The 23,778-nt window shown below is 48.8% G+C and overlaps 1 protein-coding gene across 2 annotated transcripts in view; it reads left to right on the forward strand.

Annotated features, from left to right (window-relative positions):
* HRH2 (histamine receptor H2) overlaps positions 1–23,778 on the forward strand; it is a 74,648-nt gene that overhangs the window by 31,889 nt on the left and 18,981 nt on the right. The window contains exon 3 of one of the 2 annotated variants that reach the window (XM_036995214.2): positions 15,557–18,370. The exons of the other annotated variant lie outside the window; for it this stretch is intronic. Within the exon in view, the coding sequence (XP_036851109.1) occupies positions 15,557–15,722 (166 nt within the window). The 3' untranslated portion in view covers positions 15,723–18,370. Of the gene's footprint in view, positions 1–15,556; positions 18,371–23,778 lie in introns of those variants that run through there. 2 annotated transcript variants of the gene reach the window in all.

Genomic DNA, 23,778 nt, shown 5'->3' on the forward strand with positions numbered 1-23,778 from the left:
CTTCTCTGTCTTTTATTATAGTCTTGGTTTTAAAATCTATTTGCCTGACATAAGTATAGCCACCCCAGCTTTCTTTTCATTTCCATTTACATGGAATATCTTTTTCTATCCTTTTACTTTTATTCTATGTGTGAGTCTTATGTAGGCAACATATAGATCAATCTTGTTATTTTATTCATTCAGCTACTCTATGTCTTTTGATTGGATAATTTAGTCCATTTATATTAGTTATTAATATGTATTTACTTTTTTGCCATTTTGTTAATGGTTTTCTGGCTGCTTTTTTAGTTCCCCTCTGTTCCTTTCATTTTCTCTTGTCCTCTTGTGGTTTGATGGTTTTCTGTAGTTACGTTTAAATTCTTTTCTCAGTATCTTTTGTGTGTCTTCTATAGATTTGTACTTTGTTATTTACTGTGAGATTCACATGCAATAGTCTATTCATAAGGCAATCTATCTTAAGTTTTTAGCAACTTAAATCTGGATCTATTTGAAACTCTATACTTTACCCCTCTCATACTATGTTTTGATGTCATATTTTACATATTTTTTATATATCCCTAACTAATAATTATAGTTATAGTTAATTTTACTATTTTTGTCTTTTAACCTTCATAGCCTTTTCTTTTCAGCTTAGAGAAGTCCCTTTAGCATTTCTTGTAAGACCAGTTTAGCGGTGATGAATTCTTTTACTTTCTGTTTGTCTTGAAAACTCTTTTCTCTCTCCTTCAATTCTGAATGATAACCTTGCTAGGTAGAGTATTCTTGGCTGAAAGATTTTTCTTTAAGCACTTTAATGTATCATGCCACACTCCCTTCTGGCCTGCAAAGTTTCTGCTGAAAAATTAGCTGTTCCCTTGTATGTAACAAGTTGTTTTCTCTTGCTACCTTTAAAATTCTCTCCTTAACTTTTGACATTTTAATTATGAATCTTGGCATAGATCTCTTTGGGTTCATCTTATTTGGAACTCTCTCTGCTTCCTGGACCTGGATGTCTATTTGTTTCTCCAGGTTAGGGAAATTTTCAGCCATTATTTCTTCAAATAAGTTGTCTGCCCCTCTCTCTCTTTTCGCCTTCTGGGACCCTGATAATGCTAATGTTATTCTGCTTGATGCTGTGCCATAGGTCCCTTATGCTGTCATCACTTTTTAAAATTCTGTTTTTTCTTTTTGCTGACCTGTTTACTTCCAAGGGACTTGGGGGATGGAGGGTCTGTGGGGATCTGAGATATTCCTTTAGAGGGGCTCACATATGGTCTCACTCATCCCAGGACCCAGTGCAAAGGCAGCAGTTTGAGAGGTGACTGGATCGTATGGGAAGGAGATACATTTGCTAATTTATAAGTGTCTGCTGGAGGGGCAGGGACCAGTAGGACTTTCTTTGGGGATGGAGGTGCTGGTGAACACCATTTTTGCACTCTCCTTCTACCTTGCTAGTGCAGGAAGGGAGTGCCAACACAGCCTTGCTAGAGCTATGGGCATACCCTGTCCCAAGCACTCTTCCTCTGCCTTGCTAAACCCATGGGCATGGTCCACCCCCAGTGTTCTTCCCTGGCCTCACTAAAGCCCTGGATGTGCCCCACAGAGCAGTTCTACTGCTCTGCCTACCAGGTCACTGATTCTTTTTGCTTCGTCTAGTCTGTATTTTTTCCTCTAGTGTATTTTTAGTTCAATTATTGTATTGTTCTGTTCTATAATTTCTTTCTATTACTTTCTAATACTTTCTGTCTCTTTGTTGAAGTTCTCACTGTATCCTGAGTTTGGTGAGCATCATTATGACCATTACTTTAACTCTTTATCAAGTAGATTATTTATCTCCATATCATTTAGGTCTTTTTCAGAGATTTTGTCCTGTTCGTTCATTTGGAACATTTTCCTATTTCCTCATTTTGCTTGACTCTCTGTTTGTTTCATTGTATGAAGCAAAACAGCTACCTCTCCCAGTCTTGAAGGAGAGGACTTGTGAAGGAGATGAACCTTATCACTGAACCTTGCCCTAGCTCTTGGTTGTCCCTGAACCTTCATGATTGTTTAAGTAGTCTGGTTTATTCTCGATAGGTCCCAGTTGTTGACAGTGTGCCAAGACCTACCAGTGTTCCAAAAGAAGTTATTTCAGCCAGCACCCAGTTCCAGGCTGAGTGGAAGCCAGATCCCCAGGCTGCAGCTTTTAAAGTATGCAAATATATACAGTCCTCTGGGACTGCAGTAGTAAATCCTGCTGACTTGCAAACCAGGACGTCTAGAGGTGTCCCCTGGGCAAGAATTGCAAAAATTAGGGCTTCAGATGAGTATATTAGCTCCTTTCTAGAAGGTGTGAGTGAGCTGTGGTGAGGCCAAGGAAGGGATCAAAGATGTTGTCTCCCTGCCTATGTTCATTGAGGGTGTCTCTGTAGCCTCTAGATTTGTGGCAAACCTGAAGCCTGTCCCTGAGATTGCAGCTCCAGGACATGTAGATGAGCCTTTTTCATAGGTAGACTGGGCCTGTGTTTCAGTCTGCTATCTGTACAGTGCCTGGTTGTAATAGCCAGCCCAGAACTGTCTTTCTGAATGATGTCGTCCCATGGGCCCCAGAAATTCAAGCCCCTCCAGCCACCAGGAGCAGGTGATCAAGGAATATCCCCTATGTGGGTTGTGCTCGCCTGCCAGCTTCAGCAAGGCTGCAGGAGAGTGCTGAGGCCGGGCACACCTGCGGCTTGAGGCTTGAGTGAGGCCAGGGGAGAGCACTAGGGGTGGAGCATGCCATGGCCTTAGCAAGGCTGTGTCAGCAAGCCCTGCCCTCCCGAGCAAGGTAGAAGGAGAGTGCAAAAGCGGCATTCACCAGCACCTCCGTCCCCAAAGAAAGTCCCGACGGTCCCTGCTGCTCTAGCAGACACTTAAAAATTAGCAAATGAATCTCCTTCCCATATAACCCAGTCACCTCTCAAACTGCTGCCTTTGCACTGGGTCCTGGGATGGGTGAGTCCATATGTGAGCCCCTCTAAAGGAATATCTCAGATCCCACAGATCCACCCCCAACCCCCACACAAGTCCCTTGGATAATAAGCCCCATTTGGTTTCCAAAGACAGATATTTTGGGGGCCTCATCTTTCTGGTGCAGGTCCCAAGGGTTGACTACCTGATGTGGAATAAAAACCCCTCAGTCCTCAGAGAGGCTCCAGACCCCTGGGATCCCTCCACGTTTGGATCATTGAATGGGTGGGGTTTCTGCTGAGACCACCTCTCGGCCTTTCTTACCTGTCTTGATATGACCCTGTTATCCCTTGTTGTGGAGGAAGCCGTTCAGCTACGTTTTTATTCTTTTTCTGCATGAATCATTCCATATGTAGCTATAGATTTGGTGTGTCCATGGGAAGTGTGTTCAGCATCTTCCTACCCAGCCATCTTAGACTACCTTCCTCGATCTTTCTTTCATATAACAAGTTTTATTGGGACACAATTCACATGCTATGTGATTCACCCATTTCAAGTGTGTAATTTACTGGTTTTTAATATATTCACAGACTTACACAGCCATCACCACAATCCATTTCATAACATTTTTATCACCCCAAAAGAAATCCTGTAGTGTTTAGCTACCACCTCCCAATCCCTGAATCCCCTCTCCAAACTCTGCTCCCAAACAGCCACTGATCTAACGTCCAGATTTGCCTGGTCTGGACATTTCATATAATGCAAGGTTTCCTGGGCCTGGCTTTTGCATTCGGCATGTTTTTACATTCTTTTATTTTCTGCCATTTGTTCCTTCCTTTCTGTCTCCCATTTTTTTGTGTTTTCTTTCCCTCCTTCTGTTTTTCCTTTCCCCCCTCACTTCCACCCATCGTCCCATTTCTCTTTCATCAAGCTCTTTGGCTTTATGGCAGCTCTTGGTGTTTACAGGCCCTGCGTGGAGAACTCCAGGCATGAGGCTGTGCCATGGACCACCAGGTGCCCACATCCCTACCTTCTACCTGGGTGGGCTCAGAATACCCCCTCCTCAGGCCTGCAACACCCACCCTCTGCACAGCTGCCAGGCAGAGCAGACAGGCGTCAGCAAGGGGTTAGTCCTTCTCATCTTCTGGCTCTTCAGAGAGTTTGGGGAATGAGACCCCCTCCCAAACCCCCACCCCCAAGAGGAAGTTAGGGGAAGGAAAGCAGAGGGAAAGAAAGTGGGGAGTCTTTTAAGGCTTCAAAAGTCCTGGGGAATAAATGACAGCCTCCCCCCAAGGAGTCACTTTAAAGGCAAAGAACTTCTCATTTGCCACAGCCCCCCGGTGATTGTGCCTCTGAGGCCAGCTGGAGGCCCCTGCTTGTGAGGCGCCATCCCCTCTCCCTCCCTTCCGCTTCACACACTACCTTCTCCTGCCCTTCACCACCGTCACCTCCCTCCTTCTAGCAGGAGGTCTGGCACACATGCTGTGGGGCCTTCCCAGGGGTTCTGATGGGGAGAGAAGAGGAACTATGCCTCTGGAGCTACTTCTAGTAGCTTTGTACCCATAGGAAAAAGGTGAACAGTCTAGTTGACCCAGCCCCAGGGCACACAGCTTGGCAAGCACAAGGTCTGGATTTTAGCCCTGATATTCTTGGGAACAGACTGCACAGCCACACAGACCTTCCAGACCGTGGATGATGGCAGGTGTAGGGCAGGAGTTGGGAAACTTTTTCTGCAATGGGCCAGAGTAGTTTCAGCTTTGCAGCCCATCCATTCTCTGTCTGCCTGTATAGCAGGAAAGCAGCCAGACACAATACGTTAATCAATGGGGTTGGCTGTGTTCCAGTAAAACTTTAATAGTGGACTCTGAAATTTTAATTCCATATCATTTTCACCAGTCACAAAATAGTATTCTTCAACTTTTTTCCCCACCATTTCAACAAAAATAGGTGGTGGGCTGGACCCCTGGTGTAGGGGAAAGAAATGGGTGCCAATTCTAGCCTCAGCACTTGCTGGCTCTGTGACTTTGGGCAGGCGGCTTTCCCTCTCTGAACCTCAGCTGCTCATCTACAAAATGAGGACAAAAATGCCTCCCTATGGGGATAGTGATGAGGCTTATCTTTTACATAAATATGCAAAGCATCTAGCACAGAATAGATGCTCAGTAAGTGATAGTTTTTCTTTCTGTTCTTTTTCTTCTGTGGCCCCTCTGCGAAGGAGCAGCTGAAAAGTTCCGGGCAGGCTTTGTGGACTCATGTCTCAGCTGTACCACTGAAATGCTCAAGTCAGGCCCTGACCCTGAGCCTCATGTCCCTCCTCTGAAAATGGGGGGCTTGAATCAGTCTTAAGGGACCATTTCAACACTAATTATATATAAAGGCTTAACAAGGGAGAGAAATTATGCCAGACTCCCAACTGTGTTTGTCAAGAATCTTCTGGCAAGGGCAGTGAAGAACATGTTTTTCATACTAATGAATCATTCTGAGCACAGAGGCAAATGCAGTAAAATGTGTCCTTGTCACGATCTGAGCTGCAAGTATAGGGGCCAGGGGCAGGTGACGGCGCAGACCCGGAACAGGACAGGGCTGCCCAGGGAGCCCCAGCCTAGCAGGCAGGGGGCTGGGCTTCTCACTGCCTCTGTCACTGACCAGCTGTGTGGCCTTGAGAAGATCATGTCCCTCCCTGAGTCCCAGTTTCCTCACCTGTCAAAGAGAGCTAAGACTTCTGTCTGTCACTGCTTCTAAATTTAGTAGCAATGAGTCACAGGACTCTCTGCTTTGGAGTGACCCTGGTATTCATTCATCCCACAGGGGCCATGTGTGGCTGTGTCAGGGGACAGAGATAAGGTATGCCTGAGACCCGCTGCACACTGCCCTGAGGCTCTCCTGGGGTATGGGGCCACCTCCTCTCTGCCCAGAGGTGACAAGGGTGAGATGGGACTTTGTCCCAATTGGCAAACAGTGGCAGGTGGCTCTACAAAGCACTGGTGAGGCTGCTTCTCCATACCTGGTTGTGCAGAGTGTTCAGCATGCAGGGAGAGCTGCAGGCTTTGGTACTCACAGGCCCTTGAAGGACTCTCAGGCTTTCCTCACTCCAGGACTGAGTACATCCCATCGTCACCCAGGGATGTACATTCAGGGTCCCTGAATGTCAGGGCATTCCCAAAATCCAGAGGAATTAGGATACAGGGGTATATTGAAGCCTTCTCTCTGCCATGTCTGTAGGGGCCCATTCTGTGTCCCAGCTTCCAGCTGGGGCATCGGGCACAAGCCCCTTTGCTTATAGATCCCCCCCCCCTCATCTTCCAGTGACCTCCACCTCACCTCCAATCAGGGTTTTGCCCCAAAGGAGATAGGAGGGGGCAAGGCCCACTCCACCAAGTAACTCCTGGCTTCCAGCCCCAGGCAGCTCTCCTCCTCTCTGGGTGCTAGCGAACTGCTTGCATGCACCCTTGAGCACTGAATGCCCTTGGATGCTCTCACTGTGGTCTCTGTTTGGGGCCTAAGAAATCATCTCTGCCTTCACCCACAGTCCCTGCCTGAATGGTGGCAATGGGGACAAGCAAGGTTGAGAAGCCCTGGCAACCCCTCCACATCTCAGAATAGTTTCCTTTCCTGTCCCCCTGAAATGCGCCACATGCCTGCTACATTGGCCTGCATTCATAGCTGACTACTTGGTGATGGTACCTCATCACCACCCCTGCTCTGGGGGTGTTTGAGGCTGGTAGAGTCAGGCTACCTGGAAGCTGACTGACCTTGGGCATGTTACCTAGTGTCTCCATGTCTCCGTTTCTTCATCTGTAAAACGGGGATATTACTGTACCCACTTCAAAAGGTTGTTGTAAGCATTAAAGAAGAGAATAAATGTAAAGGCCTAAGAACAGTGTCTGGCTTATGGGGAACCACCAGTGATCATGACAATTTCCTGGCAGGGAGCAGCATGCATGAGGAGCCTTGTGATGACTGAAATGTTTCCCTGTTGTACTTTGCTATTTTCTCCACGTTGTTGTGTTGTGGGTTTTGTTTTTTTTTTTCTTTTTGCTATTATAAACAACCCTATCGTGAACATCTCCATGCAGAGAACATTTTGTTTCTTTCTGATTATTTACCTAGAAACGGAATTTCTGGAAACAGAAATACTGGTCAAAGGGGAGGAACATTTTAGGCCTTTGTTACATTTGCCAATTGTCTTCTAGACAGGCTATACCGGCCTCATTGCTGTCAACCACACCTCAAGGTATCACCTCCTCAAAGCTGAGTAGGGAGAGAGTTGGGGACAAGTCCTGAGTGCGGCTGACGAGCACAGGGCATAGACAGCAAGGTGAAAGAGCCACCAGCATTTAAGGATGGGCAAAGCAAACAGGGAAGAGGGGAGAAGAGGCTTTGAAGGGGCTGAACAGGAACCATCCAAGTGGGGAGACCTTGTAATACTTTCAGGGCCTAAGCCATTCAGAGATGAGAGAACAAAATCTCACACGGAAGAAACCAGCATGGTGATGTAGGAGCTGAGGCCAGGATGTAGTGCCTGACAGGCTTGGGTGACCTTGGACAAAGGGCAGTCCTCTCTGAACCTCAGTTTCCCCATCTATGACATGGTGTGACACTCGGCCTGCCTCACAGGAGTCGGGTGGAATGAGCTTTGAGAACTGTCTCGAGTATTGTGGGTTCTTTTCCCACAAGCGACCACTGGCAAGCATGGGCGGAGCATACGGGTTTCCTTCAGGTTGAAAACACCTTCCACAGTTTCAAGGAGAGAATCAGGCAAGCCAGCCAGTCTTAAATGGGTGTTACTGAAGGGTTCAGGCAGCAGGGCAGGGTGAGCACAAGGCAGGGACTGGGGAGATCTGAGTGGGACCCAGATGTACCAAGACAACTCCCGGAAGCCTGAGCACCACTTTGTGCCTGTGTGTGAGGCAGGGCCAGGGAGCTAGGGGACGGGGCATCACCAGCTTCGCAGCTGGGAGACAGCTGGTCTCTCAAGGCTCTTCCACTGATTTACTATGAGTCTCTGGACAAATGACTAAGGTTCTTTGGGTCCAGACTTACTCATCTGTTAGGGAGAAGAATATGATGACTTTATTGGATGGATTGCATGGACGCCGTGAGAGTTCAGTGTTAAGTGCTGACTCATGGGCACACTCATCATTTTATTATTCCGCAATCTCAGTTGAGTTGCAGGAAGTGGATAACTGGGGTGGGGGAGGTTCAGTGGAAGTAGGGCTCCCTACACCTTCGCTTCTCCTCCAGGCAGCCCAGCATGCTGTAGCACACCCAGCACCTGTCACTGGCTGTGTGACCTCAGGCAAGTTTCCTAACCTCTCCGTGCCTTGGTTTCCTCTGCCATCCAATGGGGAGAATAACAGCACCTACCCCACGGGGTCAGTGTGCAGAGTAATTGAGGTAATACTTAAAAATGCTTAGGGCAGGGCCTGGCATGCAGGAGGAGCTCTGTGGATTGTGGCTGTCATTGGTTGCTCTTAGGGCTCAGAGCATGTGCTTTGGGCCAAGCGGGCATGACACAGAGCCCTGTTCCTCCCCACACCAGCTGTGTGACCTTGGTCAGGCCACTTAAACCCATAAAGGGCTAGTCCCCTCATCTGGAAAGATGTGGGGGGCGGTGCCCACCTGGCCAGCGGAGCACACTGTAAGGCTCAGCGTGACTGTGGACTGAAGGCCCAGACGAGGACAGCCGTGAACACGGCCCAGACCCACGCTGCAGCCTCAGCTCCCCCAGCGGTGGGCACGCTCCCTCACCCGGACCTCTCTGGGCCCTCACTACCGCAGGCAGGTAGGATCTCTCTGACCAAGATCGACAAATCCTGGAGACAGGCCATCCCAGGCCACAAGCTGTTCCAATCAGTTGCTGACCCGCCCCAGTTCCACAGCCTCCGCAGCGCACCAGAGCCTGCCAGACCACAGGCAACGCCCCCACAAAGACCGTCACGTTCTGGCTACTGAATCCCTTTCTGCTCTGTCCCACCACATCGCCAGGCTCCTAGGCCAGCTGCACTAGGCGTTCAGGTTCTCACAGCACAGCCCACAGCTCAGGCACCCCCTCTTCCTAAAGAAACCCCCCTCTCCAATTCCCATGGGAGTCCCACACATTGCCGAGCACAACTCAAGCGCCGCCTGCTCTGAGGAGTTGTCCCTGACCCCCGGGCCAGAAATGGCTTCCGTACCACCCAGTCCTGCCCAGTACAGTCAGGTACTGGCACGCTCACCCTCCTGTGTGTGCACATAGACACACATAGCCACCCATAGGTGTTCATGCTCCCACTCCCTTAAGTTACTTGAGACCAGTAACCCTGCCCTGACCGTCTCCACATCTCCCATAGCAGCGCTCAGTCCCATTCTGTCATTTAGTCTGGTTCTCAGGAAGGAGCATGCCACAGTGAAAGGGTGCATCCTTGGGAGTCAACAGCTGTAGTTTCAAATCTGAATTTTTCTACTGAGTGATCTGGGGGCATCACTTGCTACCTGGAGCCTGTTTCCTGGTCTGTGCGATTAGGACACCTGTACTTGCCTTACAATGTCACTGGGAGTGTTAACCAGGGAAAGGACACAAACACCCCACTCAGGACCCAGCACAAGAGCACTCCATAAATGCTAGCACTTGTCAATCATTTATTCATTCTCCAGTACCATTCATGGATGCCTGCTCTGTGTCAAGCCCTATGGGATGGCTAGAGTCATAGGCAGACCCTCCTTTGATGAGTTCCTATCTGACCCCAAGCTGTTACTCCCCAGTATTCAGGGAGATAGGTCCTGGAAATCAAGATGAGCCTAAAGTTCCTTGACCCTCACCATCTAATTCCCTTGTCATGGGGACAAAGTGAAAAAGGAGTCATGGTTTGTGATCGTTATCTATTTATCTCAATAAGTCCCAGGGAGTTCTAGGGTGCCTTTCTTGGACAAATGTCACCTATTTGGCATGAAAATGAACACAATGTGTTGGCAAAGCTCCGGCAGAAGTCTTTGCCCAGTTTGCTCTGACTCTTGCTACTGAAGGACAGAAGGAGACCTCCACCTTATGGGCTTACTGCCAGGCAGTGTCCCCACCCATCATCCTGCCCTCGCTCTCCACCCCTTAAAGCAGATGCTGGTGCAGACAACCCTCTGTGTTTACTTACAGAAATGATGAGAAGACCATGAAAAAATAAGTTCATTCATGGTCATATCAGCATATTGGGAAACATTGGTTTGTGGTGAAAAACAAAGGTCTATGAAGACAGCACTCTGGGCTCTGGGTAACTTGGTGTCCTGATATTTCCACCTTATAGCTTATTTTAGAACAACCAGGAATTAGGTCTGGCTTAGAGAAGAGGGTCACCCCTCATTTTGGTAAAAACTTAAGGCAAAGGGAAGGACTCCTGGTGGGTTGTGGCTGGCTCTCAGGACATGAGAAAGCCACTTCCCCTTTCTAATCTCCTCTACTTCCATTTCCTCATAAAGGAGAGGGCCTTCTGGGTGATCCAGTTCCCAGGGTGTAGGTGAAACTGACACGTGGCAGTTCTCCCATGTTGTTGGGTACAGGATAACAGGGGCCTCAATTCAGGGATCATCCCAGACCCTCAATATGCAGTCCCTCAACCACTTTTCCCCGTGGTGACTCTCAGGGGAAAAGCAGCTGATGGCTGTGCCCATTGCAGGCAACAGGGAGGAAGAGAAGGAATTTCAAAACATTTCTCTTCTCCCATCTCATCTCATGACTTCAACAGCCCTTTCACTGGGGTTATTCTCATTTTACAGATGAGGAAAGGGACTTGAGAAAGGGCATGGAGTTGTCTGAGACCCAACAGCAGGGAAATGAGAAAGGCTCCAAATGAACTCAGGACTCCTGGTTCCAAATCTCACACTTTCCCCTAATCGTTCCAGCTGTTGGCTGGTGCTCAGAGGTGTTGACTGAGAAGTAAGTGTCCCTCACTGCCTTTTCTGGGGCTCCTGCCCACAAGGCTCTTCCAGACTAGTAGTAGTGGAATAGATATAGAAATAAGATAGCAAGAGACATCACACAGAGGGATAAGGGCTGCCGGAGAGCCGGGGCAGTGCTTCTGCCTCTGACGCTCTGTGATTCGGGGAAGTCAGAAGACTAGAGAATCACTACCTAAACTGAGGTTTACTGGGTTTTTCATTCATTAGTTCACACACATGATGGAACACCTACCATAAAGTTGGCAAGGGGTAGAAGATGAGAGATCCATGCCTGCCTTAGTCTGGGAGATAGACAAGTAAACTGTTGACTCAAGGAGATCAATGCCCCAGCAGAGGGCTCTGGGAGATAGAGGGAACCGGCAATCCCGAGCTCAGAGAGAGCTTCCCAGCAGAGCTGATGCCTGAACAGAATCTTGAAACAGAAGTAGGAGTTGAACAGCAAAGAGGAAAATAAGACCATTTCAAGCCGTGGGGATGATGTGTCCAAGGCTCAGATATAAGAAATAGCCAAGTAATGTGCACACATGGTGGTTCCGTGTGATCATTCCTCTGAGGTTACTAGTGGAAACTCATTTCACAGCTGAGAAGGCCAAGGTTCCGAGAGGGCCTGAGCACGGCTTCTCATGCAGAGAATAGCACTGAAACTGGGTCCTGACTGCTGGTGCTGAATATAACAACCTCAGTGTGAAAAGATGAAATTCAGATTCAAAGAACATTTATTTAGGAATATTACTAATCAGGACACTGTTAACTGCCAATAGTAGAAACCCAGCTCAAAGAGGCTAGGATTGGTAGAGGCAGGAAATTGGCTCATTGAAATGACGAAACCAAGAGTAGCTTCAAGCATGGCTGGATCCAAATGCACAAGGTATCAGAAACGTCTTCCTCCAGCTTTCAACTCAGTTTCACACTGTGCTGCCTTCTTTCGCAGTCAGAGGTTTCCCATTGTTCCACCAGGAGCTCCTGCTTGCATCTTAACCATCTTAGTGGCCCCAGCTGAAAATAGGTCCCTTTCCTACTGTCCCACCAAAAAATTGCAGCCTTAAGTTTCATTGACTGGATTGGGTCACGTGTCTGCTTCTGTACTCAAACCTGGAGCCAGGGCAAAGAATTAGGGTCAACCCCACCTCACCCACGTGGGCAAAGAGTAAGGAAGCCTGGATTCCCAAGAAGAATCAAGGTGCTGTTAACCAAGAGGAGGGGAACTGCTATGGGAAGGTGAAAATGACAGGTGTTTGCCACAAGCACTTACTGGGTGGCAGACACCATGTGACATGCTCTCCTAGAACTCCATTAACACCCCCTGGTTTCAAGTGTCAGGGCTCAGGGCCACGACAGGGGCCAGGGAATACTAAGCCTACTATTATCTCCAGATGTGTGTAATGTAAGAGAGTCCACACTGTGCGGGAATCCAGCTCAGTGTCACAGCCCGACTTCCATTTGGCATGGACGGGTAAGCTAAGGAAATGAGGAGGGCCCCATGCCACAAAGCTGTATTAAGGTAAATATGCATGTTAAAATTTGTTTATAAGAGGGCAGAAATTCTATATGATGAGGAGGGATGAAAATGAGAGAAGAAGACAATTTAAACAAAGCAAGAAAAGTCAGGGCAAAATTTTGAAAAGGTGGGACAAACATAAAACACAAAATCACATTGAAGAAATTAGTCAGACTATATCAATAATCACAGTACATGTAAATGAGATAAAGTGGCCAAATTTTTAAATATTAAGGGTGTCAGATTTTATTTTTTAAATACAAGCAAGTGTTTTTGCAAGAAATAGACTTAAAGAAACAAAAATGTTGAAAATATAAGGAAGAAAAAATAAGGTATATTAGGCAAATACTAACCAAAAGAAAGCTGGGTACCTATCTTAATATGAGACATAGTGAATTTTACATAAAAAGTATTGCTAAAGATCACCATATAGAATCACTGTTGCCCCATGGACAAGTTCTTCTGAAGGCATCCTTTAGGGGATGAGGCTCAGTGATCGCAGCCCCACACCAACCACATGGAGTAGGGAATGGGTGGTTCCCACAGCAAGGCGTATGGAGCAGATAAATCAGATTCGTTCACTCAAGTTTCCTTTCAAGATGATTGCCATCTGTGAACAGCCTTGTGGAGGCTAAGTCTGGAATTGTCCTCATTTGGAGAATGGCCATCTTGCTGGATTAATCATTACTTCATAGGAAGGGAGGGAGGAAGGAAAGAAGGGAGGGAGGGACGGAGAGAGGGAGGGAGGGAGGGAGGGAGGGAGAGAGGGAGGAAAAGAAAGCTGTAATTTGCACCAAAAAAGTAATAATAATGAAGTAAAATGCAGGCAAAATGGCATGACATATTGTTTAGGGATACAAAAACAATTGCTGAAATAACTCAGGTTCTGGTGAAGTTCTGTTTCTTAACCTGAGAGGTGGTCACACTGGTATCCATTTTAATATTCTTTAATATAGTCTTTACACCATGCATGTGTTTTTTATGTAGTCTTTTTGGGTATATGATGTATTTCATTTAAAAATATTTAATGGCAGAATTGACATGTAACAAAAAGATATGTCTGAGTAGAGGAGTTACTTGGGACATTTATTTGCTTTGTTTTATTAATCTCTGTATCCTGAATCTCTTACTTCAAACATATGATATTTCCTTAACAATATTATCATAAGTGATTTTTCAGTCCTTTAGAAGAAGGAAAGTTAGTTGTTTCCAAGCCTAGAGCTAGCTTTTCTTTGATAATTTCACTGATTTCAGTGCAAGTCACTTTATCAGAGCCACGGGCTCCAGCAGGAATGTTAATCCAAGGGTAGACACCTGCCTGCTTGGTCAAATATGTACACTGCTCGCAAGGAGAAGGACCGGAGCCTCTGGAGTGCCAGGGGTATGACCTTGAGGTCCAGGCAGCCGTGGCTCTGGGGACAGGAAGGGCTGGCCAAACCTCAGGGAGAACCTGGGCCACATGGGCCCCCGCCACAGCTCGGCCGGAACCTTCCCACCCACTGAGGGAGGCCTGAGTGCCAGCTGTGGCTGTTCGATGGGCCCTTTCACAAAGCCTCAGGGAGCCAGGCGTCCAAATCCGCAGCTCTTGTCTGATAGGTTCTGAAAGGAAGCCCGAGGCTCTTCCCCGTCGCTTGGGGAAGGGAGAAGGAACAGCGAGCTCTAGTGGCCGGATGGTCTAACAGATGGAGGCTAGGGCTAAGACCCAGCATAAGCCTCCAGGGACATCCTGAGGAACTGCAGTGGGTCTCAGGACCAAGCGATGGGTGGCTTCCAGACTCACACTGCATAAGGAAAGCTACCACTCCACCCTAGGCAGGGAAGCAAGAAATTAGGCGGTGTACATGGCCATACACAGAGCTGAAGCCAGAGTTGTCCTGCTCTGGAGCTACAGGGAGCTCCCACAGCGTCTCTAAGGACAGCATGCAGTGCTCAGACTCCCCTGTGTTTGGGCCAAGAGTGAGCTGGAGTGGGCTGGGGACTCAGAAGGGCACCCCAAAAGCCACTCACTTGCAAATTCCCTTTTCCTGCCAATCCAGCCCACAGTCCTTTCCCACCTGCATTATATCCACTTGAATCTCTGCAACTCATTCACTGTTTCCACTGAGATACATTTATAAGAAAATTTCCTATCATCACCATAAATGGCAATGCAGTATCACTTGTAGAAAACAGAAAATACTTGTGAACAAAGACGCAATGACACAAACTGCCATCAAAGGGTGGCCAGTTGCAGTTGCCTGGGTAAAGCTCGGAGCCTGCCCCTGCTCTCCGTCCTAAAGGAAGACCTGCAGGTGGTAGGTGCCAAAAACATGCTGAACCTTTCCTCTGACCTCCTGAGGCTTGAAATAAAAATGAGAAAGACCTTCTTACTCACTGAAAGTAGCTGAAGGAAACAGCAGGCCTGCCATCCACAGCTTAGGAGGCAACAGGGCAGGAAGTTTGCATGCCCAGCAGTGAGGGAAATACTCTTCTTTCTGAAAATGTATGTCAAATATTCTGTTAAAAACCATCCTACCAAGCTTTTTGGCAACTTCATGTTCAGTAACCTAGCCTGCTATCAGAACGACTTGCCAGACATTAACTGAGGACCTGCTGAGCCGGCCACAGCCACAGGGGCTGGAAAGGCAGGCACCTTGCCTACTGGGAGCGCGCATCCTAATAGAGACAGATGTGTTCGCGCATCCTAAGAGACAGATGTGTTCATACTCCCATTTTAATGCGGGGCTGAATAAACCTTTGTGTGTCTTCTTCTCCCAACCTTCTCCTGTGAGCATGTAGATGCTCAAAAATCAGTTCATTGACTTAGAAATGGCAAACATTAATTGGGCTCCTCTGTAAGCTGGGCAATGTGTAGGATACTGTCCTGTGTATTTTGCAACATGTAATCCTCCCAAGAATTGGAAAGAATTGGAAAGGGGTTATTTTTTCCTGCACTTGAGGTTCCAAGGAGCTAAGTAACTTGACCAACAGCACATAGCATTTGAGAAGCAGACCGGGGATTTGAAACAAGTCTCCTGCACACTCCGCATTGTGGTTGAGGGAAAAAGTCTCTGTTGCTTGTGGGCTGCCCTGGTGGAAAAGGGAGGTCCCCTGCCCTGCCCCACCCCACCCCTCTCTTCCCAAGGCCTGGCTCAGAAGAAGTGAAGGCTAGAGGCTGGCCCCTGGCAACACCGGCCATCTCTGTGGTCACCTCGGCCCTGACGTGTGCTTGTGTCTCCTCAGGAAGCCAGCGCTGTCCGGCGCCTTGTGCCCCGGCAACCTTCTGAGCTGCTGCAAGAGCCTGTGGGGGCTGGGGTTCCTCCAGAGACCTGTGGGAGGCCCCTCGAAGGAGCAGCCAGGGGAGCCGCTGTCTGAGGAGCCACTGAGGACACCGCCCACAAAGCGGTGAGGACACTGCCCTCAGAGGCTGTGTAGACCTGGCCCCAGGACACTGAAGATACTGCTCTTAGTCACCAAGATTTGACTCCTGGAGCCACTAAGGACCCAGCAGCCCTCAAAGCCACCAAGAACACATCCTCACCTGAGTCTAGGGACTTCCGGAGCACACAGTGGGGTGCTGGAGTCCTCAGGCCTAGGGAACAACCTATTCTGTACTCAGCCTTCCCAGGCAGAGGTTCAGGACTCCCCTGAGCCCAGGTCTGCCAGGTCCAGTGGGTTCAAAGCTCATGCTGGCACTGGCCCTGAGTCATGAGCAGAGGTGGCTGGACAGTCAGGGGTGTGTACACATGTGTGTGCATGGATTTGTATGTGCAGGGGCACATGTGTCCTCTGAGCACAGCAGGCCCAGAGGGTGTTGCTATCAGGTGCTGGCTTCTCACTCCCTGGTAGGTTCTGCAGGATGAAAGAAAGGGAGGAGAGGGAAGGGGAAGGAGGGAAATGAGCCTTTACTGAACCCTACTGCGTGTCGGGGACTTTGCCTGCACCCTTACAAAGTAGAAAATAAGGTTCAGAGAAGTATGGGGCCTGCTGGGCCTCCTGGAACATGCACCTGGCTCATAGAGGCACTCAAGAAATAGTTGATGAATGAATGAATGAACGAATGAATGGAAGGATGGATGAAAAGCCAGGTCTCAAGCTTCTGCTCTTGACATGACACTGTACTGCCTCTCAGGAGAGAGGCCAAGATATTTCCCTGGCTCAGCCTACCCTCCTCCTAGCGAGGCTCCGACCCAGAGCTTGGGGGTCCCTTCATGCTGCCGCACTGACTCTCTGGTGCTTTTTGTCACAAGAAGTGATGTGGAGTGGACTTGCTGGGTAAAGTGCAGGTGTCAGGGAGGGAAAGGTGGAGGTTGGGGGACACAACACACCCGAGTTAGGGAGCTGGCCCCACAGCGCTCTCTGCTGGACGCACGACCTTGGGCACATCAGTGGACCCCTCTGAGCAGCTCTTCCTTCCTGTCCAAGGAAGTGAGCTCTCCTTTCCTGTATACAACGTTGTTGAAGGGGCCCAAGGTGGTAGGGGTGGTGACAGCTCCAGAGAGATGAGGGAGTCCAAGGATTCTCCTTGCTGACCACTGCCCCCCCTGAACCCACTCTGCCCTTGGTTCTAAGACCCCCCTGTTTGGGTCCACCTCCCTGTCCATCTGTACCTTTCAGTCCCTCTGCAGTTCACTGTCCTCTCCCAGCCATTGGATGTGGCTGTTCCCTGAGACTTCTCTTCTCACTGCAATTTCCCTCTGTGGCCTCAACTACACCCTTATAACTGTAGTCACCAGGCTTACCTCTGAGGACATTACTCACAGAATGGTACCTGGAGCCCAGGCCCCTTCTGGGAGCTTTCCACTCACTGCTGCCTGCACGGCACCTCCACCTGGGTGTTTCCAAGATATCTCACCTTAGCATGTCCACAGCTATGCCCTCGACCTTCTCCCTGTACCTGCTTCTCTCCCAGGGTTCTCCTCCTCAGGCAACAGCCCACCATTGGCTTCAAAGGCCGAGGGTCCATCTTGGCACCTCCCTTTTGCCGGCCCCTGGTGACCAACCCTTCTCAAGTCCTAGCTCCCACATATATGCACCGTCTGCTCGATTCTCTCCACCTGCCCTGTCATCATTCGGCCCCCTGCCATCCCCCATGTGGGACAATTGAAGCAGCTTCTTGACAGCTCTCTGAATTCCCCCCTTGCCTCTCTGCACACAGTAGCCGCAGTGGGCTGTGCAAAATGCAAACCTGTCATGTCACACATGGAGGAAATCCCTTTTCAAGTGGCCACAGGCCCTGTGTGATCAGTGCCGACTTGCCCCTCCAGCTTCCTCCCCGCCACACTCCTCTCACCGCCTCACCCTGGCCCTCCTGGGTTCTCCTTTTCATTTGCTTATCTCACTGCTCCTTCCAGCTCCCTGGACAAGCACAGAGCTATTTCCCTGACTTAAATTACTCTTGCCTTTTCGGCCATGGGACCTCAGCTGCAATATCACTTCTTGAGGAAGTCTTCCTTGGCCCTTCCAACTAGGGAGGGTCTCTGACACCCCAGAACTGTCCTCAAAGCCATTTGGCGTGGGTCACAATTAACTGTCAGCTGTGTGACAGATTTCCTGGCCCCCGTCTGTCTCCCCCTCTGTCTGTTGGCCCTTGTATGTCTAGCCTGTAGAAGAGTGTCTGGCACACTGTAGGAGCTTTCAGCAGGTTATCTGCCAATGCACCTGAAGCATGGTTTGCCCCAGCGGCCCTCAGAGATGCTCAGTGCTCAGTGTCTTGGCTGGATTCCTTCTGGAAGCCCCAGAATTCCCTCCTCGGAAGTCTTCCCCGGACTCTGAGGCAGGTGGGTCTCTAACTATGGCCAGGTAGTGGAGGCAGAAAATTGGTCTGCTGATCACACTCTCCCCTGCTCAGGGCTCCAACCCAAGGTGCCCACGTGCCACCTGCTGCTGCAGGGACCTCCTTCAGGTCTGTCTCTGAGCTGCCCCCACCCTTCTGGAGGCTTCCTGGAGTCTCTACTAGCTGCAGAAGTGGGGCGCTTGCTGCTAGAGGAGGAGCATCTGTGGTGGGTCCCCAAATCCATGTTCTGTGTTACCATCATGTTCCAATAAAGCTATCAAAACAGATGCTGCCTTGCAGTTTTATTTTTTAACTTCCTGGTGAGGAAAAACTCCCCAAATTTCATCATACGGTGTGTCTTGATTTAGAAAGGAGTTATGATAAAATGCTGAGGTAAAGGCCAACTTGGAAATTGCCTTAAAAAGGAATAGAGTTCTCAGGAAACTAGGTTTCATCTTAAAACACGACATCTTAAAATGCCACATAAGAAATGAGGGATGGGCTGGTCAGAAGCATCAGGCCTTTGTCCCGCTCACCTGGTGAGCCAGGTACCCGGCAGGGGCTCAGGAAGTGTTTGTGAGAGGGAGTATTTATGAAATTGTCAGCCTCAGAAATGCCTTTGTTAAATGGGAGAAAAAGACATCTTTAAAATGGGAAACCTGTCAGTGGAGGAAGTCCGCCATAGAGTGTAGGTAGGCAAGAGGCAAGCAAGGAGCCAAGCCAAGATAAAGTTCATGAATTTTGTGAAACGAATGAACCCCAAAGGCCCCAGGGTCTGGACAATGAGGGACGACGCTGACCATAGTCGAGGTGAGGGTTCGATGACTTCAGGGTCAGTGGTGCGCAGTGTCCGCTGGGATGGAAGGGAGAAAGCAGCAGCAGGTGGTGGAATCCCGCACCCCAGGCTGTGCAGCCAAATGACACACCTGGTGAGTGTCCACAGGAGGCAGAGAAGAGAGCACGTGTCATCCCAAAGCTCATGGGAACCACATCTCTGGAAATGGGTTTTAATATATTCCAGGAATGGAGGGGAGCCTGGGAGAGATGAAGGTAGCAGATTGAGTCAATACGTGATGCTAAGCAATTCTAGGTGATGGAACTAAGTGACAGGGAAGTGTCTCCTGAGCCATAACTGTGGGTACAATGTCTGTTAGGCACTTTATAGGCAACCAGCCAGGGCTGGAAGCCTGGGAACCACAGTTTCCAGAATCCAATACCAACAGGTTTAGGTTCCACCAGTGGGAAATGGAGAGAAAGGAAACCCATTGTTGCTAAGTAGACCAAGCAGAGGGGTGAGCGGAGGGGAAGGAGTCCATGGAGGTGGAAGGGGCTGGGAGGGGCTGCTGGGAGTGAGAGCAGGCCCTGTGTTAGAGACTACATAGCCCAAGAGTATAGGATGGCTCTGAAAGGGCTTCATCGAGAGGCAGCTGAAATGATGAGGCAGGTCGGTGTAAGGAAAAGATATTCAGACTCCAGTCTGGAAAACAGATTAAGGAGCAGGGGGCGTGCCCAAAGTGAGGCTGGCCCTGCTGCCCAGTGGTGGGGGACACGGAGGGGATATAGGCTGCCGCATATTTATTAGGATCAACTCCAGGTTGTCCTGCAGACCTCGGCCTATGTGGCCTATGCGGCCCATGTGCTGGGAACCCACAGGAATGAGACCCTCCCTGCTCTCCCTAGAGAACTGCTGCTTGCACCTAAAATCAGCAAGGAACCAGGGAAGGGAGGAGACAGGGTGATGGGCCCTGGACTCGCACAGCAGGAAGAAGGTGCTGTGTAGAGGGTGGGAGGACGCGGAACACAGAAGCCACGAGGTTCTGAAGCGAAGCGTCACTGGTGCTCGCTGAGTTGGCTGTGTTTAACTCACACTGGAAGTGTGGTGGGTGGCAGGGAGCGCTCACCCAGATCGAGGGAATCCATCTGGAATCCCATCTCAGCTATGTAGTCGGCAGTTTACCGCTTTATCAGGAGCTTTGGGATTAGTCTGTCATTTTCATTGTCCATTTGAGGGACTCTTTCTAGGTCACTCAAGCAGGAAATGATTGCCTCCTACCAGAATTCCCAAACCCCACCAGACTCCCCAGCATTCCAGTGATAATTCAGGAAGCCACAACTGTCACTAACAGCCTTCAGGTGACTGGGAGAATGTCCCCCTCATCCTGCCACCAGCCCTAAGAGGCTCATAATTTATTCTGGAGGTCATTGAACATGTTGGCACCATGTCCCCGATCTCACCACTCAGGGTCATTCAGCACATGTTTCTCATGCCCTGAGATGCCACCATGGGAGCCAGAGTGCTGGCCGAGCTTGGCCATGGCCCTCATTGCCTGGGGCATTCCCAAGGCTCTCACATGCCCATTGGGCCATGCAGGATTCCCAAGGAAAGTCCCCAGAGGGACGTGCAGGCTGCACTGTGCAGTACCCAGGTAAATCTGTCCTTTGCTTCCACCTGACATTTATAAACTCCTTTCGGTGCCCAGGCATTATGTCAGCCCTGCCATGGGCACCAGCTCATTTTGCCCACTGGGTAGCTCTGCCAGTGGAGGTTCACATCCCTACCAGCTGGGGACACAACATGCCCCAAGCTAAAAACAGACGTGACACAGTGGAGCTTCCAACTCAGATCTGCTTGTCTCCAAAGGCCAAATCTTTATCACTCCTGTTGTGAACTTAATTTTTAAGGATTAAATATGTAGAAATAAAGTCCCTTTCCAAAATTATGACATTTTAGAGAAAGACAGTTCTTTTGGCCACCATTCCCCAACCTTTTCTCCAGAGACAACTGCTGCCGCCCAGTTGACTGTAGAGTGTTCAGTTCACTTTTGCTTGTTTTCCCTGTAAAAGTTATACTGCACCTAAGAAACTGAACGCAGTCATTTGTCTTCAAGATTCTATCACATTAGCACATAAATGGTGCCTCACGGTACCGGGACCCTACAGTTCACTTCACTGACCCCTAACTGTGGACATTTGAGTCATTTCTAACTTTGGGCTGTTTAAACAATAATATGCTGATCATCTGACAATATTTTCTTGTACACATGTGCAAGTGGGCTTTGTTGTTGGGATGTGTGTGTGCCTGTGTGTGTGTGTGTGTGTGCGCACATGCACCTGCAAGTGTAATTCTGGATATGGAGTATATGTGCTGCCCAATAGCCCTCCAGAGGAGCACGGCTCATTCAAGCTCCCACAGCGTGGGGGTGGCCTGGTTCCCCACAGCCCCACCATCCCACCGGTGTCTTTTCTACCACACCTGGGGCTTCTTTCATCCACTGGAAGCTGGAATATTCTTCCTAGAGATGCCCTACCTCCAGGGAGTGCTGGACAGGACATTTAGGTAGAGGAACTTAGAGTTTCCCTTGAGCTCACCCCAGGTGTGCCACGGGCTCTACCAAGTCCCACCTTCCTCCTCTGGGTCCTCGGGGAAGGACCTGGTCTTTCCCAAGTCACACAGCTGGTGAGAGACTATATCAGTTCATGATGGGCACAATATTGCTGCATAACAAACATCCATAAAATCTCTTAGTGAATGACAGTAAACATGTATTTAGCTGACAAACCTTTAGGCTGGCTAACTTAGGATGGGCTCTACTGGGGTGGTTCGGCTTTGCTCCATGGATCTCTCATCCTCTCCGGGAACCAGCAGGCCAGTCCAGGCACCATCTTCTCATGGAGATGGCATGCACTTGAGGACAAGCCCAGCTTGGGCATCACTTCCATTTCAGACTGTCCATGCCCTGCTTCCTGGAATAGCTCATCACGTCCTCCTCGGTGGATCCCTCTGTCCCCTCTGTCACAGATCCATCTAGGGCATCCCAGGGGTACCCAGGCTCAGACATCTGCAGGGGCCATGGAGGTTTCCTAGCATGAGACTTAAGACAAGGGCACATGGGCAGTTTATGACTACCATCCCTGTGGTTGGTCTGTGCCCCTGCCATGCTAATTGTATATACTCTGGGTATCACCTGGGCTGAAAGGGGCTGCAGCAGCTCTTCTGAACAGTGATGCTCTGTGGGGCTGTGGGTTCAGATTCTAGTTTTTATGAGAAGCCAAAAATCTGGGTTTCTAATGTTAGAGGACTCAATATTTGTAAAGCTCTCAGAGAAGTGCTGGGCTCATAGTAAATGCTGTAGAAGTGTTCAAATAAATACGTGGATGGAGGGTGGGGAGAGATATGGAGACAACAGTGATTTGAGGTGGAGTTCTCTCATGGTTACATCCTCCAGTGAATGGCTGCCTCACAATACCAAACACAGCATGAGAGAAATTTCCAATTTGAAGACCATGTCTAACCCAGCATAAAATGCTCAGGCCCTGGGTGGATCTAAGCAAGTGTTCCAAACATTTTGGATTCCTATTACATGTGAGAAGCAAGGAGGGGCGTCCTCTCGGTCCCTGGAACCTAAGTCTCCCCTGAAACATGTCACTGAAGATAGGCCTGACCCGAGCCAAATAATGGTTTGAGCCAACTAGACATGGTAGGAAGCCCTGAACATCACGGGAATAAACCACAAACATATTAACTCAGGTTTCCAGAACTGTCCTCACATAGCTGGGGAAATGTGCATGGACCCCTATACTTGCAATAAGGTAAAGGGCTCCCTGCCATGGAATTTTAAAAAATGCTTTGCTGGGCTGATGCCTTTCTGGGTTTTTTAAAAAGTAAGATATAATTCCCATACCATAAAATCCACCCTTTTAAAGTATACAATTCAGTACTTTTTGGTATACTCACCAAGTTGTACAACCAGACCACTGTCTTCCAGAACATTTTCATCATCTAAAAAGAAACCCCATGCCCACTGGCAGTTTTCTCCATGGAATTGCCTATTCTGGACATTTTCCCATAACACATGCAGTCAGAGCAAGCTTAGCATCCACAGGGACAGCTGCTAAAATTCAGAAACCAAGTCGTTCCTACCGCCTACCAATAAAAATAGGTCCTACCTAAAACCACAACCCTTTACTATACCTCCCACTTGTTATTTGATTTGGCTAGTTCCCAAAGGCGACCTAAGGAAGGAACAACCACCACCAAAAGACAGGAAATGTTTTGCTGAGTATTTTTCAGAACTGACTCCCTTAAGAGCATGGACATGAATAAGTGACTTTCTCTCCAGGTATAGTTTTTACTAACAGAAATAATTAGTTTTCCCTTGACCCTACTGAGTAAATGCCGAACAGAGATTGGGAGACACAGACCTAAAGGGGTGCCAAACTATTTACTTGCCCAGGCACCCACACATCTACGTCCAGCTCTGACCCCAGGAAGGACTTGCCCCAGAAAAGCCCATTTCTATTGCCTAGAAAATTTATCCCAAACTTGGGAATAAGGCTAAAGGGTGACAGCAGATCCTCTGAGTCATATGGGAGTGTATCTAGTAGGCCCAGTCAGGATTATGATTCTCTAGGGGAAAGTCCCTTTGTTGATTTACTGTTTACTATTGATAAGGACCAGGCTCCGCAAAGTTATGTGCTGACTAGTAGAAGATTGATAAGTTGCGAATATTTTCTTTCAGCCTAATAGAAATGCAACAATTTCTGTGCAGTAGGAAAAATACTAAAGGTTATGGTTTATTGTCTCACTTAGCAATCTTATTTCAAGATTGTTCCTTTCCAAAATGTCGTACATATACAGAATGAAAATTACTCAGAAAGAAAAAAAGAAAATCTTGCCTTTTGTGACAAC

This window comes from Manis javanica, chromosome 1, assembly GCF_040802235.1.
Source record: "Manis javanica isolate MJ-LG chromosome 1, MJ_LKY, whole genome shotgun sequence".
NCBI lineage: Eukaryota > Metazoa > Chordata > Mammalia > Pholidota > Manidae > Manis > Manis javanica.